Below are 19,378 nucleotides of genomic sequence, written 5' to 3'. Positions count from 1 at the left end.
TAAATTTTATATTTTGTCTAAAGTAGTACAGTCCAAGCTATGGAACTCCATAATAGAGAATCTGTATTTGAATAAAACTTCTTTTAACAGTCAAGTCGGTTAAAAGCTAGTTTGCTTTAAAAGTAAGACGATAAACTTAAATTTTTTCGTTTATCTCCATCATAATAAACAGCCAACATCATGCGAGGTTGAGCATAACTTTTTCACAGATAGATTTGCAGAAATAGACGGTAAACCACACCCTTCTTATGACCCGGACATTGTTCCGTCTTAGAATATTGTCTTCGAATTTAAAACATTTTAGCCTATAAATTTTACCCCCAATCCAAATTGGACTGATGTTTCCATCTTTACTCATGGGTATTAGACCCATGAGGATCTTTAACGTCCGGACTTATTCCTGAGAGGACTTCTTAGAAGCCCGGTCAAAGAGAACACCAGGAAGATTTTTCATGCATGGACTTCTCACGTTCCTTGGCTAACGAGGTAGTGCAATGCAGACCAAGTTCAGAAATGCCCTAAAAAGGGCACATCCAAATCAAAAAACAACCCAAAATGGACAGTGCACACTACTTATATCCTTTATTTTAAACTGTTTAACTGGGTTAATTACGTATTTTTAAAACTTTTTTATGTACGTAACTATAACCAAAATGATAGAATTTGTAAAATAGAAACAATGTTTTGCTTCACCCTGTTTATAACCTTGATTCTAATGTTTTTTTTCTCTGTATCGTTCCAATTTTAGTATATGTACCGCCGAAGCGAGTTTTTAGTGGTTAGCATGAGAGACTCTCACGCCGCGGTCGTGGGTTCGATTCCCACCGTCGCCTCTGGTCCTTTTTTCCCGATAACCCCCAATTTGAACAACATATATAAGAATTCGTCATGGCTAATATGTAAAGATCATAAGGCAAAAAAAAAGTTTTTTTTTCATTTTGGGAAGACCACTATCCTTGGTAATCCTTTTAAAAATTCCAATATTTTTATTACAGAATTACCTCTATATTTAAGCGCACATATTTAATTAACTAACTAGAAGAATAATCAAATGGCGAACTAAGCAGAATGGAAACAATGTTTTGCCTCACCCTGTTTATAGCCTTGATTCTAATGGGTTTTCATTTTGGGGAGACCACTATCCTTGGTAATCCTTTTAAAAATTCCAATATTTTTATTACAGAATTACCTCTATATTTAAGCGCACAAATTTAATTAACTAACTGGAAGAATAATCAAATGGTGGACTGAGCAGAATGGAAACAATGTTTTGCCTCACCCTGTTTATAACCTTGATTCTAATGGGTTTTCTTTTTGGAGAGACCACTAATTCCTAATCTAATCCTTTTAAAAAACAACCTATTTTACTATTGAAATTGTTAATTTAATCTAGTGTTACATCAATTATAGAAAAAACTGAAAAAACGTCTTAATTTTCAACTTAACCAACCTCATGCACTTCGAGACCTCGTAGCCGATGTCGTCGGGGTTTTTTCGTCATTCTGTAAAGTTAAAGTCAGAAATAGGATGCTGTAAGTTAAACCAAACCAAACATCTGATAATTAATGTAATAATGCAGTGTTGTAATATTTATTCAGGCCCTGATGATGATCTTATAAAGGCCGAAAGCTTTCTACTTCTAGTAAAGCTTGGCTAATTCTTTCTCTACCTGACCAGAAACCAGATCCCAAACACTTTAATTATGGTCGATTTCTTCTTTATCAATCTAATGTTTTTATTACAGAATTACCTCTATATTTAAGCACACAGATTTAAGCAACTTGGCCTTGTTGCGTTAAGAAATGGATTTTAGCTGAAGTGAAATGTACAGAAAGGAGTTAGTGTTTTGCCTCACCCAGCTTATAAGTGTGATTGTAAGTTCTTTACATAATCGATTAACATCGTTTTTAATGTTTTTATACACATAATTTGCCAAAATTCTAGTACTTACCTCAGTACGTAAAACATAAAGATTGTCATGTTGATACAGGTGAAATTCGTCATTTTGGCAAACCCTCCTAGGTTTCTAACTTTTTTTTACTCACAGATCAAGTATTCTTCTAATAAACTTAAAATGAAGACAATTGTAAAGTTTGTCCAAAGGAGGCAGAGTTTTGTCTTTCCCTGCTTAGAGCCCTGATTCAAAGGCTAAATTTTTGACATATTTTTTGCACATGAACTTTGTAACGTTGTAGTACATATCTCGTTGAGAGTTAGAAGTTGGCACAGGTAGAATTTGCCGAAGATTAGCGCTTCACCCTGCTTATGCCCATGATTTTCAAAAGAACAAGGTCTACTAAATTTGTTTTAACATGTGGATTTATTTAATTTAGAAGTACAATTTATTGTTTACTACTACTTATTTATTTCTAAGACGATCAATTTTAAATCTAGGACTATTCATTTCTAGGAATTTGCCTTAGATGCCAGCGTAACGCCTCACCCTCCTTATACCCTTGATTACCTAAAGTCTCTTTACAATGTCAAACCGTTTTTGTGAACGTAGACTTATTTCACATAGAAGCATAATTCATTGTTTAGCATATTGATTTCTAGGATTTTGGTACAGCTGGAATTTACCTAAGCCTATTGCCTCACCCTGCTTACAAACTTGATTTTCCCAAACTTCTTTACAAGGTCAAACCATTCTAATGATTTAATTAATCTGGGGTTAAGCAACGTCCTAGAATATTAAACTCGTTATTTTTGCACTTAAATTGGCCTAAAAGGAATTTTTGTATAAATATTTAATAAATTTTGACTAGTTTTTACAAGGTCACTTATCGTAATTTTTAGTATTTTCATGCAATCTCATATGCACATGGAATTAAATCAAATTTTACAACACGACTTTAGCATGTTAAGTACTAGGTTTTGTCACAATTGAAAAATATACAAAGGAGCCGGCGTTTTGTTTCACCCTGCTTATACCCCTGACTTTAAGCCAATATACAATTAATTTTGATTAAAATCCATTATATTTCGTGGTCCGATTGACCAAATACTTCTTTCAATTAATTAAACTTTATATAAGGTCTTGGTTGAGATAAAAAAGTCAGTGTCACGAGCGGGATTCGAACCCACAACCATCGGCTAATTCGCCGCTGTTCTACCACTTGAGCTATCGTGACTTCGATCCACTCGGACACCAATTACCACTTGGCCCATTTAAACAATTTTGTCTGTATTATGAATTATTGATAATTAAACTACGATTATAAGCTTGATTTGAAAACTGCTGAAATCGTGTTAGTCGGAGATTAATAAAACAGTAATTATAGATTGACGAACAGGAGAAATTTAATAAAAGGAGGCGGGTTTTGTCTCTCCCTGCTTATATCCCTGATTTTATCAACACGTTATTTTATTTTATATTCATAACTTCGTCTTAAAGTTGTTTCAATCTAAATTCCAAGTTAAAGGCTTCAATCTTGCTCAATATGCTAAAATGTTTCACACCTTTGAAAAAAAAAAAAAAAAATCAAATATATAGTTAAAATGACCACGCCCAGTGTATACTTTCTGCTTTTGTATTGCAATAAATTGGAACGACTGGAACGTTACATATGAAATCATAAACAGTTCTTGAGCAAAAGTTGCCCGCCCGGTTTTTAAGCGTTTTTTGGAAGATGAACTTCAAACTGGAAGTCGTTCTCGCCCTGGTGATTACTTTTTAACGTAAATTGAAACATTTTCGACTAAGAAGGGGAAAAAAGTTTAATTTTAAATGTACGAACTTTGCAAAGCGCAGAAAGCCTCATTAGAACCTACTTGACAAGGCATAATGGCCCGATTGACAATTCACTCACTACTCGAAATTTTACGGCGTTTTCCTCGTCGATCATCAGAAGAATGAAGTCTGTAATAGAATCAAAATCTTCATACTTGAAAAAACACTAATTATCACGTAAAATGACAATTTTTATCAGTCCACCTCTATTTTCCTGAACCAAGAAAAAATTGACAGTGGTAAAATTATTTTTCTTTGACAATTCTGGACCCCTCTTGGTATTAAGGAACGAAAAGCTAAATTGCGAGGAAAAAAGAACGACATAAAATTTCTTTCTTAAAGCTCTGCAGGAAAGTTAACACAATAAAACCGAACTGAAATGGATAACTTACTTATTTGTATATGTAAATTAACCAAGTTCATAAAATTGACTTCAAACGTAATGGTCATTAAAGGTGAATAAACATTGTCGTGTATGTAACGCTTTGTAGGCATTATTGAAAAATGACAATCCCTGGAACTGAAGCTGAGATGAATAGCCGTGATAAAAAGTGCCAACCCTACGCAGAATGAGACAAGAGCAGGCCGAATAAATGTCAAACGGGGTATATCGTAATATCGGGTAAGTATCTCAAAGGGGTGAGCCGAGGGGATGTCGAAATTAGAGTCGCGGATGAAACTTTGAACTTTACGAGACCGAACTGGTTTAAAATCGACACGAGACAGGGGTGTGGGCTTCGAGGAGGGGATTATCAAGAGTATATAACTCGAAAGGTGGCCAAAACGAGCATAGATTCTCAAAAGAAACAAACATGCTCAAATTTGTAAGGATTTGGTGATTTCGTTTTGAGTTTGGTGATGTTTATTTGGTTGTTCTTTTAGGTGATCCTCTCCGTCCTCGTCGCCGCCGCTTCGGCCGGATACTTGGGAGCCGCTCCTGTCGCTTACGGTGCAGGATATGGTGCAGGATACGGTGCAGGATACGGTTACGCTTCTCATGCTGTTCCTTTGTCTTACGCTCGTGCTCCAGTGGCTGTAGCTCACGCCGCTCCCGTAGCCGTCGCTCACGCCGCTCCAGTCGCTTCTTACTCTAACACCTACGCCACCACGACCGCTGTCGCTCATCACGCACCAGTCGCTGTCGCTCACGCACCAGTCACCTACGCCGCCCCTGCCCCCGTCGCTGTCGCTCACGCCGCACCAGTCGCCTACACTTCTCACGCCGTAGCCGCCCCCGTCGCTGTCGCTCACGCCGCTCCCGTCGCAGTCGGAGTCGCCCACGCCCCAGTAACCACCGGATACGGACTTGGATACGGTCTCGGATACGGCCGCACCTACGGATACTCCGGACTCGGATACGGCCGCACCTACGGATACTCCGGACTCGGATACGGCCACGGTCTCGGCTACGGCTACGGCCATGGACTCGGCTACGGGTACGGACACGGTCTCGGATACTCAGCCCTCGTCCACTAAATAGTTGTAAAAAGAAAACATTCACATCTCCACGTGTAAATAATTACAATAAAAAAAAATCACAAAACATAAAAAAAATGTTTTATTCACTTTTCCCTATTTTCTGTTTAGGATATTTTAATTTAAACGTTAAAAAGAGGAATGATTTTTAAATAAATGAAATCCTGCTTGCCACGATTTTTTTAACGTACTTTGTCTAACTTCTGATTGAATTATTTGCTTTTTAAATGTTTGCCCAAAACACCGTAAATTGACTTAAAAAATGACATATTGACTAATACATACAACCATTAATGTCATTTATATTATAAGATAAAAAATTGATGATACCACATAAGTTAACAGTGACAAAAACATATAAAATATCACGAGCTAATGGCGACCTTTATGGTCTTTTACTGGCAGTCTTGTTCATAAAAATTTGGCAATCTGAAGACATACCTGTTTCATATTAAAAAACCGTCAGGATTGATGCCAAACAAAAAGCAAAGTTCCTTCAGCTTTCGATTAATAATATACTTTTCATCATACTCTGTCACTATAATTTCTGTTTTAAAAGGTTAACAAATATGCACATTTAATTAAAATTTTGTAATTTATGAAGAATGAAAGTAAAAATTGTCATTTTGTACATGATCAAATTTGAAGGGAGCATTATCAAAGAAAAAATCATCATGGTTGTATTTTTTCGGTTTTCTACTTAGATGGGATGTTTCACAGGAAGTAACGGGAAGTAATTTGGTACTTCGACCCTCCCTAGTTTCATACCCGGCGTACCGTAGGAAAAATAATATATCTGATACACACCAATTTTGACAAATTTGCAAAAGCTGTGCTGAAATTTTGTCAGATAAAAGTCAGCTAAACAATCTATAATGACTAATAAAATTATTAATATCATTTATAGTATGTGATAAAAACGTTTATTATACCACCCAACATAAAAGTAGCAAAAACGCACAGAATAGCCGAACTTGGAGACATTTTATTGGCAATCTGAACAAACTATGAACATTATTTATCGTTTTTCTCGAATATTTACAGGTTTTACAATTTTAAAATTTATATTGCAAATAATTGCGAAAATAAACTGCAAAAACTTTGCTGAAATGCGATCACTAAATTATAAACAATATGAGAAATGCAATTGTAAATTATTAATATTGTATTATGAATGTAGAACTTGAAAAAGGCATAATAAATCGTATAAAAATGATGTTTGAAAAACCAACTTAAGGAGGAAAATATTACGGTATTTGGTCAGATGATATGAAAAAAGAGTTTCATTCGTTAAACCAATTATTAATTACTATTATTAAAAATATATGAATTTTTTATGCTGAAAACACATATGTTCAGGAATAATAAAAAATGTGCGACTTGCTAATTCGCCCTAAGCAGCAAGCAAGCGAGATACTTTTAGTCGAGCTTAATGGAAGTCATGTAAAAATAAGTTGAATTTTAGAAAAGACTTCCAGGCGATAAGAAAAGCTTACAATATACACAAATTTACATAAATCTGCAAATAGTTCGACTGAACATGTCAATAAATCGTAAAAATAAAAAAAGGAACAAATAGTTATTAAGATTTTTAGAATGACGTGAGAAAGAGTTTTATTGCTTAAAATAATTTATGATACAAAATAGCATTAGATGAACAATCTTTATTGACTGATTAAGCCATTAACGTAATTTGTTTTATTTAATAAAACCTGCTTCTTCATCATTCTAATGCATTCTAAAAAATTAGAAAAAAAAACCGCCGGCGTACTTCATAATTGAACTTCAAAACGGGAAAAGGTTGAAAGGCAAAATGAATCACGATCAATAATGACACGATAATTGTTGCCAATTTACACGATTCAAGGTTTTTGACTGTTATATCAGGCATAAAATTAAACACAATCGTGTCCGATCGTTACTTCTGATCTATTAAACAATTATTGAACATAGGAGGATATAATAGTTATTTATTGATTACCTAAGGCTTAGCATAATAAAGATCGGTCATTAGAAGGTTATCTCATCGTAAAAAAATATTTATGTCTAGTTTCAACACTAATCATATTTTCACTAATTTCGTGGTCCGCTTGACCAATTAAACTTTACAATTAATTAAGGTTTTTAGTTGAGATGAAAAAAAAGTTAATGGCACGAGAGGGATTCGAACCCACGACCTTCGGCTTGATACGCCGCTGCTCTACCACCTGAAAAATGGCAAAAGGAGGGAAAATTCATAAGGTGGGGTTGAGATGGGGAGTTGATGTCCGAGTGGATCGAGGTCACGATAGCTCAGGTGGTAGAGCAGCGGCATATCAAGCCGAAGGTCGTGGGTTCGAATCCCTCTCGTGCTATTAACTTTTTTTCATCTCAACTAAAAACCCTAATTAATACTAATCATATTATTAGATGAGATGCAACTGTTTATCACCGGGAGGAAAATAATAAAGGGTTTAAGATAAGGGGTAATAAATAAGATGGATTGTATCTATCACAGCAGACCTAAAGCATCAATAGTCCACACGGGGGCGTCGGTGGCCGTAACGGTTCAGGCGTTGGCACGGCGCTTACCACTGTAAGATAAAGGTCCCGGGGTTCGAATCCAGTGGCCCTGCATTCGAACCCGACATACTTACAAATGAGCTTTTTTTTTCAAAAACTGCGGCACGCCCGAGGGTTGATATGACCTCTGCTGTTGCGAACCCTCGTAAATAAAAAGTCCACACAGGATACATAATTGAAAATGCAACCCTAGTTCCTGGATATTAGGCAAAGTATGCCACGAGAGATTTTAGAAATTATTTCTAAATGTAAAAAGCATAACCATCATCGATGCAACGTTTCTTTCTTTGGTTCTTCAGCCTTGATAAACTAACAAAAAGCTCCAGTGCTTTTTCCCTAGGCTTTTTTGTCCCTCTTTAGAGATCACAGTTAAGCACAATATTGTGAATGGTGGAGCAATGGAAAGTACTCAATTTTTATAATAATCTTAATTGAAGTTTATGCACCTGGTATTGCTTGCCACCACCATTCTATCGTTTGCTCATCGATTCATCGTACCTTTCATCCGTGACTTAATACTTCTGAGAAGGATTGAGTCGATTGCACTGATCTAGAGAACTAGGAAAGTACAATAAGCCAGAAGGCTGCAGTGCCAGGGGAGCACAAACCTGCTGCTTAGTAATCATCATCATCAGAACATTCAGTTCTGCAATCGAGTGACAGCCAATTTCCACTTCATCAACATGGCCGTTTTACGAGGTTTATTTTTATACTCTATTTCCTTGAACATGTGTATGTTCCTTATTTTGTTTGAGCTTTTAACTTTTAAAAACAATCAACAACTTTAAGTAAAGCCGGCCGAATTAATTCCTACAGAGGGTAACCATAGGATGTCGTGGATGAGGAGATATTGTCTTTCGCAATTCCGTTTTTAAAGTTTATGACTTTAAATTCTTAGAAACGAAGGATGACTATAAAGGACACAAAAATTGTAATCCATGGCGGTTCTTTTGCACCTACTTCATGTAAAGGGAACATGCTTTTATTTATCTTTTCTGTCTTTCTACTACTCTATGAGAAGTACCCTTTTCTTTAAAGATGTTACGTGATTCTTTTCCATTTTCATTTGATGTTCTTGTCTTTCCAAAATGGTGATCGCGTAATCTGTCTATGGCTTTACAGCCATATAGTTTTCACGGCTATTCCCATTTCAATTAATGTGATAATTAAAAGTTAAAAATGTTTAAATAAAATGTCTTAGAGGGACGAGCCGAGGGGATGACGAAATTGGAGCTGGGTAAGAAACATTGAACTTTACAACGAATCCGAACTGGTTTAAAATCGACAATCGACAGGGGTGTGGGCTTCGAAGAGGGGATTTTCAAGAGTATATAACGCGAAAGGTGGCCAAAACGAGCATAGATTCTCAAAAGGAACAAACATGCTCAAATTTGTAAGGATTTGGTGATTTCATTTGGAGTTTGGAGATGTTTATTTGGTTGTATTTTTAGGTGATCCTCTCCGTCCTCATCGCCGCCGCTTCGGCCGGATACTTGGGAGCCGCTCCTGTCGCTTACGGTGCAGGATATGGTGCAGGATACGGTGCAGGATACGGTTACGCTTCTCATGCTGTTCCTTTGTCTTACGCTCGTGCTCCAGTGGCTGTAGCTCACGCCGCTCCCGTAGCCGTCGCTCACGCCGCTCCAGTCGCTTCTTACTCTAACACCTACGCCACCACGACCGCTGTCGCTCATCACGCACCAGTCGCTGTCGCTCACGCACCAGTCACCTACGCCGCCCCTGCCCCCGTCGCTGTCGCTCACGCCGCACCAGTCGCCTACACTTCTCACGCCGTAGCCGCCCCCGTCGCTGTCGCTCACGCCGCTCCCGTCGCAGTCGGAGTCGCCCACGCCCCAGTAACCACCGGATACGGACTTGGATACGGTCTCGGATACGGCCGCACCTACGGATACTCCGGACTCGGATACGGCCGCACCTACGGATACTCCGGACTCGGATACGGCCACGGTCTCGGCTACGGCTACGGCCATGGACTCGGCTACGGGTACGGACACGGTCTCGGATACTCAGCCCTCGTCCACTAAATAGTTGTAAAAAGAAAACATTCACATCTCCACGTGTAAATAATTACAATAAAAAAAAAATCACAAAACATAAAAAAAATGTTTTATTCACTTTTCCCTATTTTCTGTTTAGGATATTTTAATTTAAACGTTAAAAAGAGGAATGATTTTTAAATAAATGAAATCCTGCTTACCATGGTTATTGGACGTAAGTTGTCTGACTTTTTGAAAAACCGGACAGGAATGACTCCAATTAGAAATCAATTACTCAGTTCTTTCGTCAACCTTTCGAATTATAACATCCCATTCATCAGGACTTTAATATTATAATTACAGATTCAAAAGACTAACAAATATACACATTTATTTAAAATTTTGCAACTGATGGTGAATAAAATTAAAATTTGTCATTCTATTCTAGAACAAGATCAAGATATAAGCACAGAATTTTCTAAAAAAAATCATCAGGATTCAATATTTTTTACGGCTATCTACATGTATGGGATGTCTCCCAAGTTATACCAAGATACAACACGGTGCTTTTATTTTTTATTATTTAAAGGATGCCATTTTAAAGTGTAGAGAGAGTGAGAGAGAGAGAGAGAGGGAGGGAGAGAGAGAGAGAGAGAGAGAGAAAGAGAGAAGATAGACTTGCGAAGACAAATATAACGAAAAAGATACAAAAATAGCTAATCAAGCAGAGCTGGTGGGACAGAAGAGATGTGAAGAATTTAAAAAAAAGAAGATACGAGAAGCAAGGGTCAGAACAGAAGTAGAAAGTGGTAGAAAAAATAAAAAAGACAACCAAACATATAGATATAAAAAGTGAGTTTAAAATGTAGAAAGAAGAAGGAAAAGTGAAAGCAGAAAAGAGAAAGGGAGAGAGCGACAGAGAGAGATATAAATGAATAAACAGAGAGGTACAGAGAGCGAAAGGGAAACATAGTGAAAGAGGAAAAGAAATAGAAAATGAGAATCCAAAGTGATTTGGAGAGACCGTGATATATGGCACGGTTAGAGGACAAGACATGAATAAACAAAAAAAGAGAGCAATAGATGAGAAAGAGGGAAAGTGTTAGAAAAAAACATATAAAGAGAAAAAGGCAATGAGAGAGAGAGAGAGAGAGTGAGTGAGAGAGAGAGAGAGAGAGTGAGAGAGAGAGAGAGAGAGAGAGAGAGAGAGAGAGAGAGAGTGAAAGACAGGCACACACGCCTACACTTGATAAATAACAGAGATGACTTATAAACAAGTAAACAAATTACCAAAGTAAAAAAAGAAAAATGAATAAGTGATGAGAATGGCAAAATAAAATAGAGACATACCTAGTTTATATAAATAACAATATCAAACAACTGACAGCATTGACATTTCTGTACAAAAAGAGAGAGAGAAAGAGTTGTTTTAGCGGTTTGAGTGAGTGTGTATGCTTGAGTGGGCTTGCAATGATTTAGTTCAGATCGTATCGCATAGAAAGCATAGTTATATACGCCTATGTACGGATCATGTCGCGGAATGACTCAACAATTTTTGCCGCTTCTTTCAAACAGAAATTTTTATATTTACTTTTCCTTGATATATAAGTTATCGAGTTTGGAAAGGTTGAAGGATTGAACGTTTTTTTAATAGTAAAACCCTAGATAGATTTACGGACGCCCTTTCTTGGTAAAATAAAGGTTCAAATATGGATGAAAATATAAAAGTACATATAAGAACAAGCGTCTATTAACGTGTACAAAGTATTTTTTGTTGTTATTTCGTCATTTTGATACTTTGGAAATTAAGATGCCGGTTCTCGAGCAAGGTCGTACACTATTTGAACCTGGTGGATGTAATTTCATAGGTGTTTGAGTAAAAATTTTCCGCAATCGCCTGTCCTTTCACCGGACGTAAGTTCACCCAGATCACACTTATAAGGCAATGCCCATTAACCCGACTCGTTAATATTTTGTAACGATTCTGTTGTGGGAAATTTTTATTTGTATTTGAATACATTTTTAGTTGAATTATAATTACATTGACTAGCTTTAATGAGGACAGGTATAAAAATTTAAAAAAAATCGGCCATGTCAGGGCGTCACAGATAATTAGATTGCTTCTAAAAGAATCAGTGTGATGGCCTCTGTCGTTTGATTATGTAGCAGCTCCCCTCTCGCTTTTTATTTCGTCGCGCGCAAAGAAGCGAAAGTTCAATGTTAGTAGAGCAGGTTTTGCAACTGATTTGGTTGATTCCGATCAATTTTGAAAAATTACATAGGCTTGAAATATAAACTTAAAGAAGGCTCGCATGGAATGCAATGCTTTATTCAACGGATATCAATAGACTAAAAAAAAGACTTAAAGGATTTAAATATTTCTTAGTTACATCATCTCTTGTGCGCTACAAAATAGCGAGAATGGACGAACCCAAGTTCATGATGAAATCCGTTCTTAACAATCCTGAAATTTGAAAGAATTTCGTTTCGAAATGTATGACGATTGCTAATGGCGAATTGATGTATACACGATAAGAAATGTGTCTCTACCGTACGCGATAATATAAAGAGCAGGCTGGAGATCATGATTTGAGTTCGATCATGACCGCCAACATAAAAAACATTTCCAAAAAAGCGGACAGTAACTAGGACAACACCTTGGAGTATTATAAGGGTACAAAGGCACTTACGTACCCAATGACACCGAAGCGATCAGTGTATAGACACTGGCCTTGGTTCAAAAATATCCTATGTTTCCCGTCTTCTGGTATATTAAAGACTTTCATTTCTGTAAATTGTAGGAAAAAGAAAGAAAATTTTGAAGGTGGCAAACAATCAAAATACTGTTCATGACATTGACAATTCCATGGGACGTTACTTTTACAGTTAAGTAGGTTTTAATTTTGCCCGTGTAATTATGCTAAACTGAAAACGAAACTAGACTGACAATTGGAGGAATTGCATCGGAAAAAGTCAAAACTGGTTTTTTTCTGTCTTACACATGTTTCGAAGGGGATGGGAGTGGTTGCAAAGTGGGAGATCTCATGTATAAAAAGGCGGCCGGGATTCCTTGAAGGTACATTGTATCCAACCAATACAAACAGCAAACATGTACAAATTGGTAAATTGAAGAAATTTTATATTTGTAACTTTGTATTTGATTTTGGTTTATTTTCTAGGCTCTTCTTCCCCTCTTCTTCGCCGCTGTCTCAGCTGGCTACTTGGGAGCTGCCCCCGTTGCTTACGGAGCTAACTACGGCTATGCTTCTCACACCGTCGCCGCCGCCCCCGTCGCCTACGCTTCCCACGCCGTAGCCGCCCCCGTCGCTTACGCCTCTCACGCCGTAGCTGCCCCCGTCGCCGCTGTCGGAGTCGCTCACGCCCCCGTCGCCACCTCTTACGCCAACACCTACAGGACCGTTAACAAGCCCGTAGTCGCTTCTTACGCCGCTCCCGCCGTCGCCACCTACGCCGCTCCCGCCGTCGCTACCTACGCCGCTCCCGCCGTCGCCACCTACGCCGCTCACGCTGCTCCCGTCGCCGCCGTCGGTGTCGCCCACGCCGCTCCCGTCGCCTACGGACACGGTCTCGGATACGGACGTTCCTTCGGATACTCCGGTCTCGGATACGGCCACGGTCTCGGATACGGATACGGCCAAGGACTCGGCTACGGATACGGACACGGACTCGGATACTCCGCCCTCGTCCACTAAACGTCTTCTAACTTCTGAAGTTCCTGCTGTTTTGTATATAATTTAATATTATTACAATTATTTAAAAATTGAAAAATTTTGTTTTTATAAACCACCAATAAACCCATAAGCCTTCTAATACAACTAAGAACAAAACACAGGAGTGATGACACTCAACAACTGACATTAATTAACTTAAACATGCTGCTGACTGTTAAAAGGTTAAAGAAAATATCACACCCAGTAATCTTTATAAATGAGTAAAATATTTATAGGAATAGAAAAATGTAATAATTCAGATATAATTAATTATTCATATTTGTAACCCTGTCAAGCTTCTAACTTCTGAGTTAATTAGTTAATATACAATTAGTTTTTATAAAAATTACCACCGGCTTCGCTAGATTGCAAAAGTAGTTTAAATAAAGTCAATTTTGTAAACTCGGAAATGAACCCACCTTAAAATCCTTATGTAGTTCTCAGAGATCATCATTTTATATATATGAAATATTGATTGTTACATATATATATAATTTGTAACTGACTGTTGACCACGCACAGACCAAACCGCTGGATTTAAAGGGCTGAAATTTTGACAGTGCATTTCTGTAATGATATGGATAGCCTCTAGGAAATGATATCTTGAAATTCCATCGCTTAGGGGATCATATGGACCATGTTTTACCGGAGAATCGGGATATTACATTAAAAAGCCATACTAGCACTCTGCATCAGATTTGAAAGGTACTTTAAAACAGAGTCCCGCATGGACTAAGTCCCGGAAAAAAGCTAGTCGAATATAAAAATGTTCTCTTGATTTGCCACACGGTTGAGAGGAAATCAAGAGGACAAAATTTCCGTATTTTGCTGGTGTTTTGGCGAAAACACAACTACAGCAACATTCCCGGAGAAATCGTATTGAAACAGTAGGTACTATACTGGGGAGGGGAATACTCTCAGCCTTAACGAAGTCCGGTGGTGTGTGAATGTAATTTATTAGCTCGAATGTGGGATTATCTTCTATTCCGAAGAATATCTAGTACTCTGGGGTGTGCGGTAACGAGGGATAACCGGCCGGTAACGAATCACATCCAACCCTACCAGAAAATCCTCGAAGGCGATTGAGGCGAAAGTGGCCCCGAGACCTTCTCATTAAGTGACTAATGACGAGGTTTCAGTGTGAAAGAGTGTTGTCACTGAGCAGTTTCTCCTGCAAATAGCTCAAACGACACAATCAACAGAAAAAAAATTACTTAATACATTTTTGTAGTTGTAAATAGCAAATGAACGTCATTAAAAAATAAACTTATTGTGTGCTGGAGAGAAAGATTTGTTTACTCCCTTAGCCATGCCTTATGTTACTCTATCTTTATTTTTTATTGAGGCGAATTACATGTCATAAATTATTGTTACAATTATTTGTTATAAATCATAAAATGGTCGATAGGACGCCGAAATGTTGCATTGTATACGGTGCGAGAATTTGTGGTATAATTTAACTTTATCAATATTCAAGCTTATGTGTATTTATGTTTTATTATTATCATTGTAAATATATTCGTTAGAGTTCGTGGTCCGATTGACCGAATAACTTTTTTCAATTAATTAATCTTTATGCAAATTATTCATTGGGATAAAAAAAGTCAGTGTCACGAGTGGGATTCGAACCCATGACCCTCGGCTAGATACGCCGCTGCTCTAACCAGTTGAGCTATCGTGACTTTGACCCACTCGGACAATAAATGCCCATCTCAACCCCACCTTGCGAATTTTCACTCCTTTTTGCCATTTTTCAAATGAAGTGTAAACTATTTGATTCTCGGCTACAAATGAAATGGCCGTATTAGTTGAGATATAAAAGCGAGTGTCACGAGCGGGATTCGAACCCACGACCCTCGGCTAAATACGCCGCTGCTAAATAAATATGTGTCTTTATCTATACGACGTAATGTATACACAATTACCCTTAATAATCACCTGTTCAATAAGCGATTGCACACTAAATTATTAATAAATTTTTATATAAACATCACTTTTTAATGTGTAAACTTAATTTCTGTTTTTAAAAGGCATGATAATGAATTATATCAATGAAAGCTTGGCATAAAACAAGCGATTTTTTTCTTGTTCATGACCTCACCCTGATTCTCATAACCATTATTTCTAATTCAGATAGATCTCGTATAATATTTTAATTATCTCTGGCTTATCAGAGAAATACTAGATTTAAAAAAACATAGAACATAAATATTGAAAAATGAACAAATTTGAAAAATTTACCCCAAAAAAGAGGAAAAAGGTTAACTTGGAGCTCTTCTATGGTATAAATATGGCTGGAAGAAGGTAAACAGTACGGGTATGGGCTGAAAGAAGGTTAACCACAACCATGCATACATTTTTGTCGTATATGAATGAAGGAGTTCAGAAAGTTAGAGATAACAATTATTTTTATTTTGACCTTTTATATACATATTTGCAAGTACGTAACAATTTCAGTCTATTTAATGATGGAGGAGGGTGGAGTAACCATAGTTTTGACCATATCCGAGGCCGGAGTAACCGAGGCCGGAGTAACCGAGACCGTTGTAACCGAGACCGTTGTATCCGTATCCGACTCCGTAGCCGAGACCGTATCCAGCGGCGACGGGTGCGTGGGCGACGCCGACTGTGGTGACGGGGGCTGAAGCTACGGTGGTAACAGCTGGAGAGGCGGTGAGTGTAGAAACGGCAGGAGCGTATGTACCATAGGAGCTAGCGTAAGTGACAGGAGCGTGAGCAACGCCGTAGGTGGCGACGGCAGGAGCAGCGGCGACGGTGGTGACAGGAGCGTGAGCGACGCCGTAGGTGGCGACGGCAGGAGTAGCGGCGACGGTGGTGACTGGAGCGTGAGCGACACCGTAGGTAGCGACGGCAGGAGCAGCGGCGTAAGTAGCGACAACGGGTTTGTTAACAGTCCTGTAAGTGTTAGCGTAGGAAGTGGCGACGGGGGCGTGGGCAACACCGTAGGTGGCTACGGCGGGAGCGGCGGCTACGGTCGTGACGGCAGGGGCGGCGTACGTAGCGACAACGGGTTTGTTGACAGTTCTGTAAGTGTTAGAGTAGGAAGTGGCGACGGGGGCTTGGGCTACGCTGTAGGTGGCGACTGGAGCATGAGCGACACCGTAGGTAGCGACGGCGGGAGCGGCGTAACTAGCGACAACGGGTTTGTTGACAGTCCTGTAAGTGTTAGCGTAGGAAGTGGCGACGGGGGCTTGGGCTACGCTGTAGGTGGCGACTGGAGCATGAGCGACACCGTAGGTAGCGACGGCGGGAGCAGCGGCTACAGTCGTGACCGGGGCAGCTGCTGTGTAAGTTACGGGAGCGTGTGCTGCGTATGTGACAGGAGCGGCAACAGCGTTACTGGCGTATCCGTATGTACCTCCATAGCCGTAACCCAAAGGTGCGGCGACGTGAGTAGAGCCCAAGTATCCGGCCGAAACGGCGGCGAACAACAACGGAATGAAAGCCTACACCAAAAATAAACATAAAATCTCATAGAAACAAACATAAAATCAAATATTTTTTCTTAATTTACCAAACTGTACATGGTTGTAGATTGCTGAAGATGCAGTACGATTATTCAGAAGATGATCCTCTCTTTTATACAAACCGAATCTCCCACTTACACTGAAAACGGAATATAAATGGGACATATTTTCGGAACCTGTTTTGGATGTTTTGAGATGTCCCATTGTCATTGAACTCACAAAACTTGTCGCCGTTCTTACTTAATTCAGCGAATTAAGGTTCAAAGCCAACCACAGTGTTCTGCAAGAAATGACTCATATAGACTTGTCGTTATAAGGGTCAAAACTTGATGGTATTAAACAAAAAGAACGTAAAACACAAATCAATCAATCACAAAACGATTACACGACGTAACCTGCTATCAATCATTAAACCAAATCATTTGACAATTCCAGACAGCAAGGTGAAGCTATTTGTCCAGTTGAAATTCAACTTACCAGAAACATATTTATCACCGTTGTAGTGTCGTACACCAGTATCAAATACCTGTCATTAAAGATGAAAAATAGACTAGATGAAATATCGTCAAAAGGAACATAAACATCCTTAGCAGTGAATGTATAATTTTATCTCAGTTGTGAATGATAATTAGGCTCTTTTTATGAAGAATATTTTTACATAAATGACGAATTTGTAATAGTTGGAATTTCTGTCTTATTTTTCAGAAGAAAACAATAAAAATAAATTTGAAATTAAGTCTTATTTTTAATTTACGATCTGCTTGAAACGTGTTTCTCAACAGAACTGTCGAAATATTTAATTTTAATTATTTATTACACCAACAACCAACATTGACCAATTTTTCTATAAGAAACACAATATAAAATTCTGGTATTTTTATTGATCAGAAGAGACAATAAGAAAATGGCTCTGGGATAAGGAGGGAGGTGCTATGCAATGATTATGCTGATCTTTTGAGTATCAAGAATAAAACATCTGACTCATTTTGTACTATTGCCTTATATTATAGCTTATTGCACTTTTCCTGGATCCTTAGTTTAGTAACATTACCAGCATAATTCAGCATATCGTGAAAATCGCCGATTCAGAAACGTCACCACCTGCTACTGCAGAAGTTTCTTCATTTTCCGCTTTCGCCTGCCTGCTGTATGTTCAGTACGGTTCAAAATAAAATTAATAGGGTAGAAGAAGGTGCTAGATTTTTTAAAATAAAACATGGGAGGAGGTTTATGAGCAGATAGCTTGTCTTTCTTCAGGCTTTTGTTTTCATGGTTTTGGTAACAACGTTAATAAGGCATATTTCTAACCTTCTGCCATCCCGGAAAAAATCTTCACAACATCCTACAAAGTCTCAACGGATTAAAAAGAAGAGGAAAAACACAAAAGAGCATCAGACACAATAATACGGTATACAGATGGCTCCAAAACAAATGAAGGAACCGGATCGAGCATTTACTGTACAAGCCCAAAACATGAGCAAACAAACTCATTAGGGAAATACACTTCCGTCTGCCAAGCAGAAATACATGCCATCAATTCTTGTGCCCTGGAATATCTTAAAAGTGGTTACACTGACAAAATAATCCCCATAAGATCTTAGTAAATAAAAGAATTACATCAAAATTAGTCAGTGAATAATGAATCTCCTAAAATCTCCAAAAACCTGGGGAAACACAACAACCTGATGATATCTTGTGTGCCAGGGCACAGAGGAATTTGTGCCACAGAGGAATGCAGACCGACTGGCCAGAGGAGGATCTGCAAGACCGTACATAAGGCCCGAACCTATACTTCGGATAAAAAACAAAAACAAATATGGAATCGTCCATCACAGAATGGATCCAAACAAAACATAAGAAGAAGTGGATAAACTCTAGCGGTCAACAACCCTCACCAAGACTGGCAAAATCTCTGCTGCAATTGGAGAGGGCTAAACTCAAGATGAGTGATAGGACTATTAACCGGTCACTGGTATCTGAGAAAACATCTACACAGCATGGGCACATAGAACGATGATCCCATTTGCAGATTATGTAATGAGGAGGAGGAAACAGCCACCCGTATCATCTTCGAATGCGAAGCAACAGCTCAATGGAGATTCAACCTAACATACGAAATAAACTTAGGGAATGAAATTGTAGCAGACAGTCAATGACCTGATACTCCTAAGGAGAAGAATAGAGTCCATTGCACTGAGCTATGGAACCAGGAAGGTACAATAAGCCAGAAGGCTGTAGTGCCTGGGGAGTACAAACCCTGCTTCCTAGTATCCTTATCACCATACCATACCAACCTTTTGCCATGGAGTCTCTTGATGTTGTTTTGTGCCAGGTGGTTTGGAAAGATGATAATGAGGATACTAGGAAGCAAGAGTTTGATATTCCCCAAGCAGG

General features: G+C 38.5%; 3 protein-coding genes across 3 annotated transcripts; 2 read left to right on the top strand and 1 right to left on the bottom strand.

Annotated features, from left to right (window-relative positions):
• The first annotated feature begins 4,495 nt into the window (after positions 1-4,495).
• On the top strand, positions 4,496-5,261 carry LOC106663241 (larval cuticle protein F1-like). The gene is made up of 2 exons (XM_014387928.1): positions 4,496-4,554; positions 4,613-5,261. The coding sequence occupies exons 1-2, from the start codon at positions 4,543-4,545 to the stop codon at positions 5,204-5,206; spliced, it is 606 nt and encodes a 201-aa protein (XP_014243414.1). The 5' UTR covers positions 4,496-4,542; the 3' UTR covers positions 5,207-5,261.
• A 3,853-nt stretch (positions 5,262-9,114) lies between these two features.
• On the top strand, positions 9,115-13,497 carry LOC106663240 (cuticle protein 16.5-like). Its single transcript, XM_014387926.2, has 3 exons — positions 9,115-9,161; positions 9,220-9,602; positions 13,127-13,497. Exons 1-3 carry the CDS (start codon positions 9,150-9,152, stop codon positions 13,476-13,478), a joined length of 747 nt encoding a protein of 248 aa, XP_014243412.1. The 5' UTR covers positions 9,115-9,149; the 3' UTR covers positions 13,479-13,497.
• A 2,389-nt stretch (positions 13,498-15,886) lies between these two features.
• On the bottom strand, positions 15,887-17,064 carry LOC112126514 (pupal cuticle protein G1A-like). Its single transcript, XM_024225766.1, has 2 exons — positions 17,032-17,064; positions 15,887-16,963 (listed from the first exon to the last, which is right to left on the bottom strand). Exons 1-2 carry the CDS (start codon positions 17,041-17,043, stop codon positions 15,959-15,961), a joined length of 1,017 nt encoding a protein of 338 aa, XP_024081534.1. The 5' UTR covers positions 17,044-17,064; the 3' UTR covers positions 15,887-15,958.
• Positions 17,065-19,378: the final 2,314 nt, after the last annotated feature.

Source organism: Cimex lectularius, unplaced genomic scaffold (genome assembly GCF_000648675.2).
Source record: "Cimex lectularius strain Harlan isolate CLEC.00 unplaced genomic scaffold, Clec_2.1 scaffold131, whole genome shotgun sequence".
In the NCBI taxonomy this organism is placed as follows: domain Eukaryota; kingdom Metazoa; phylum Arthropoda; class Insecta; order Hemiptera; family Cimicidae; genus Cimex; species Cimex lectularius.
Note: the sequence above shows the minus strand (reverse complement) of the source record. Positions and strands in the feature narration are given on the sequence as shown.

What these genes read in the sequence shown, in the direction of transcription:
- LOC106663240 (XM_014387926.2), top strand. An exon ending in GCTCACGCCGCTCCCGTCGC is followed by an intron (nt 9,603 to 13,126) that starts AGTCGGAGTCGC and finishes TGCCCCCGTCGC; the next exon opens with CGCTGTCGGAGTCGCTCACG.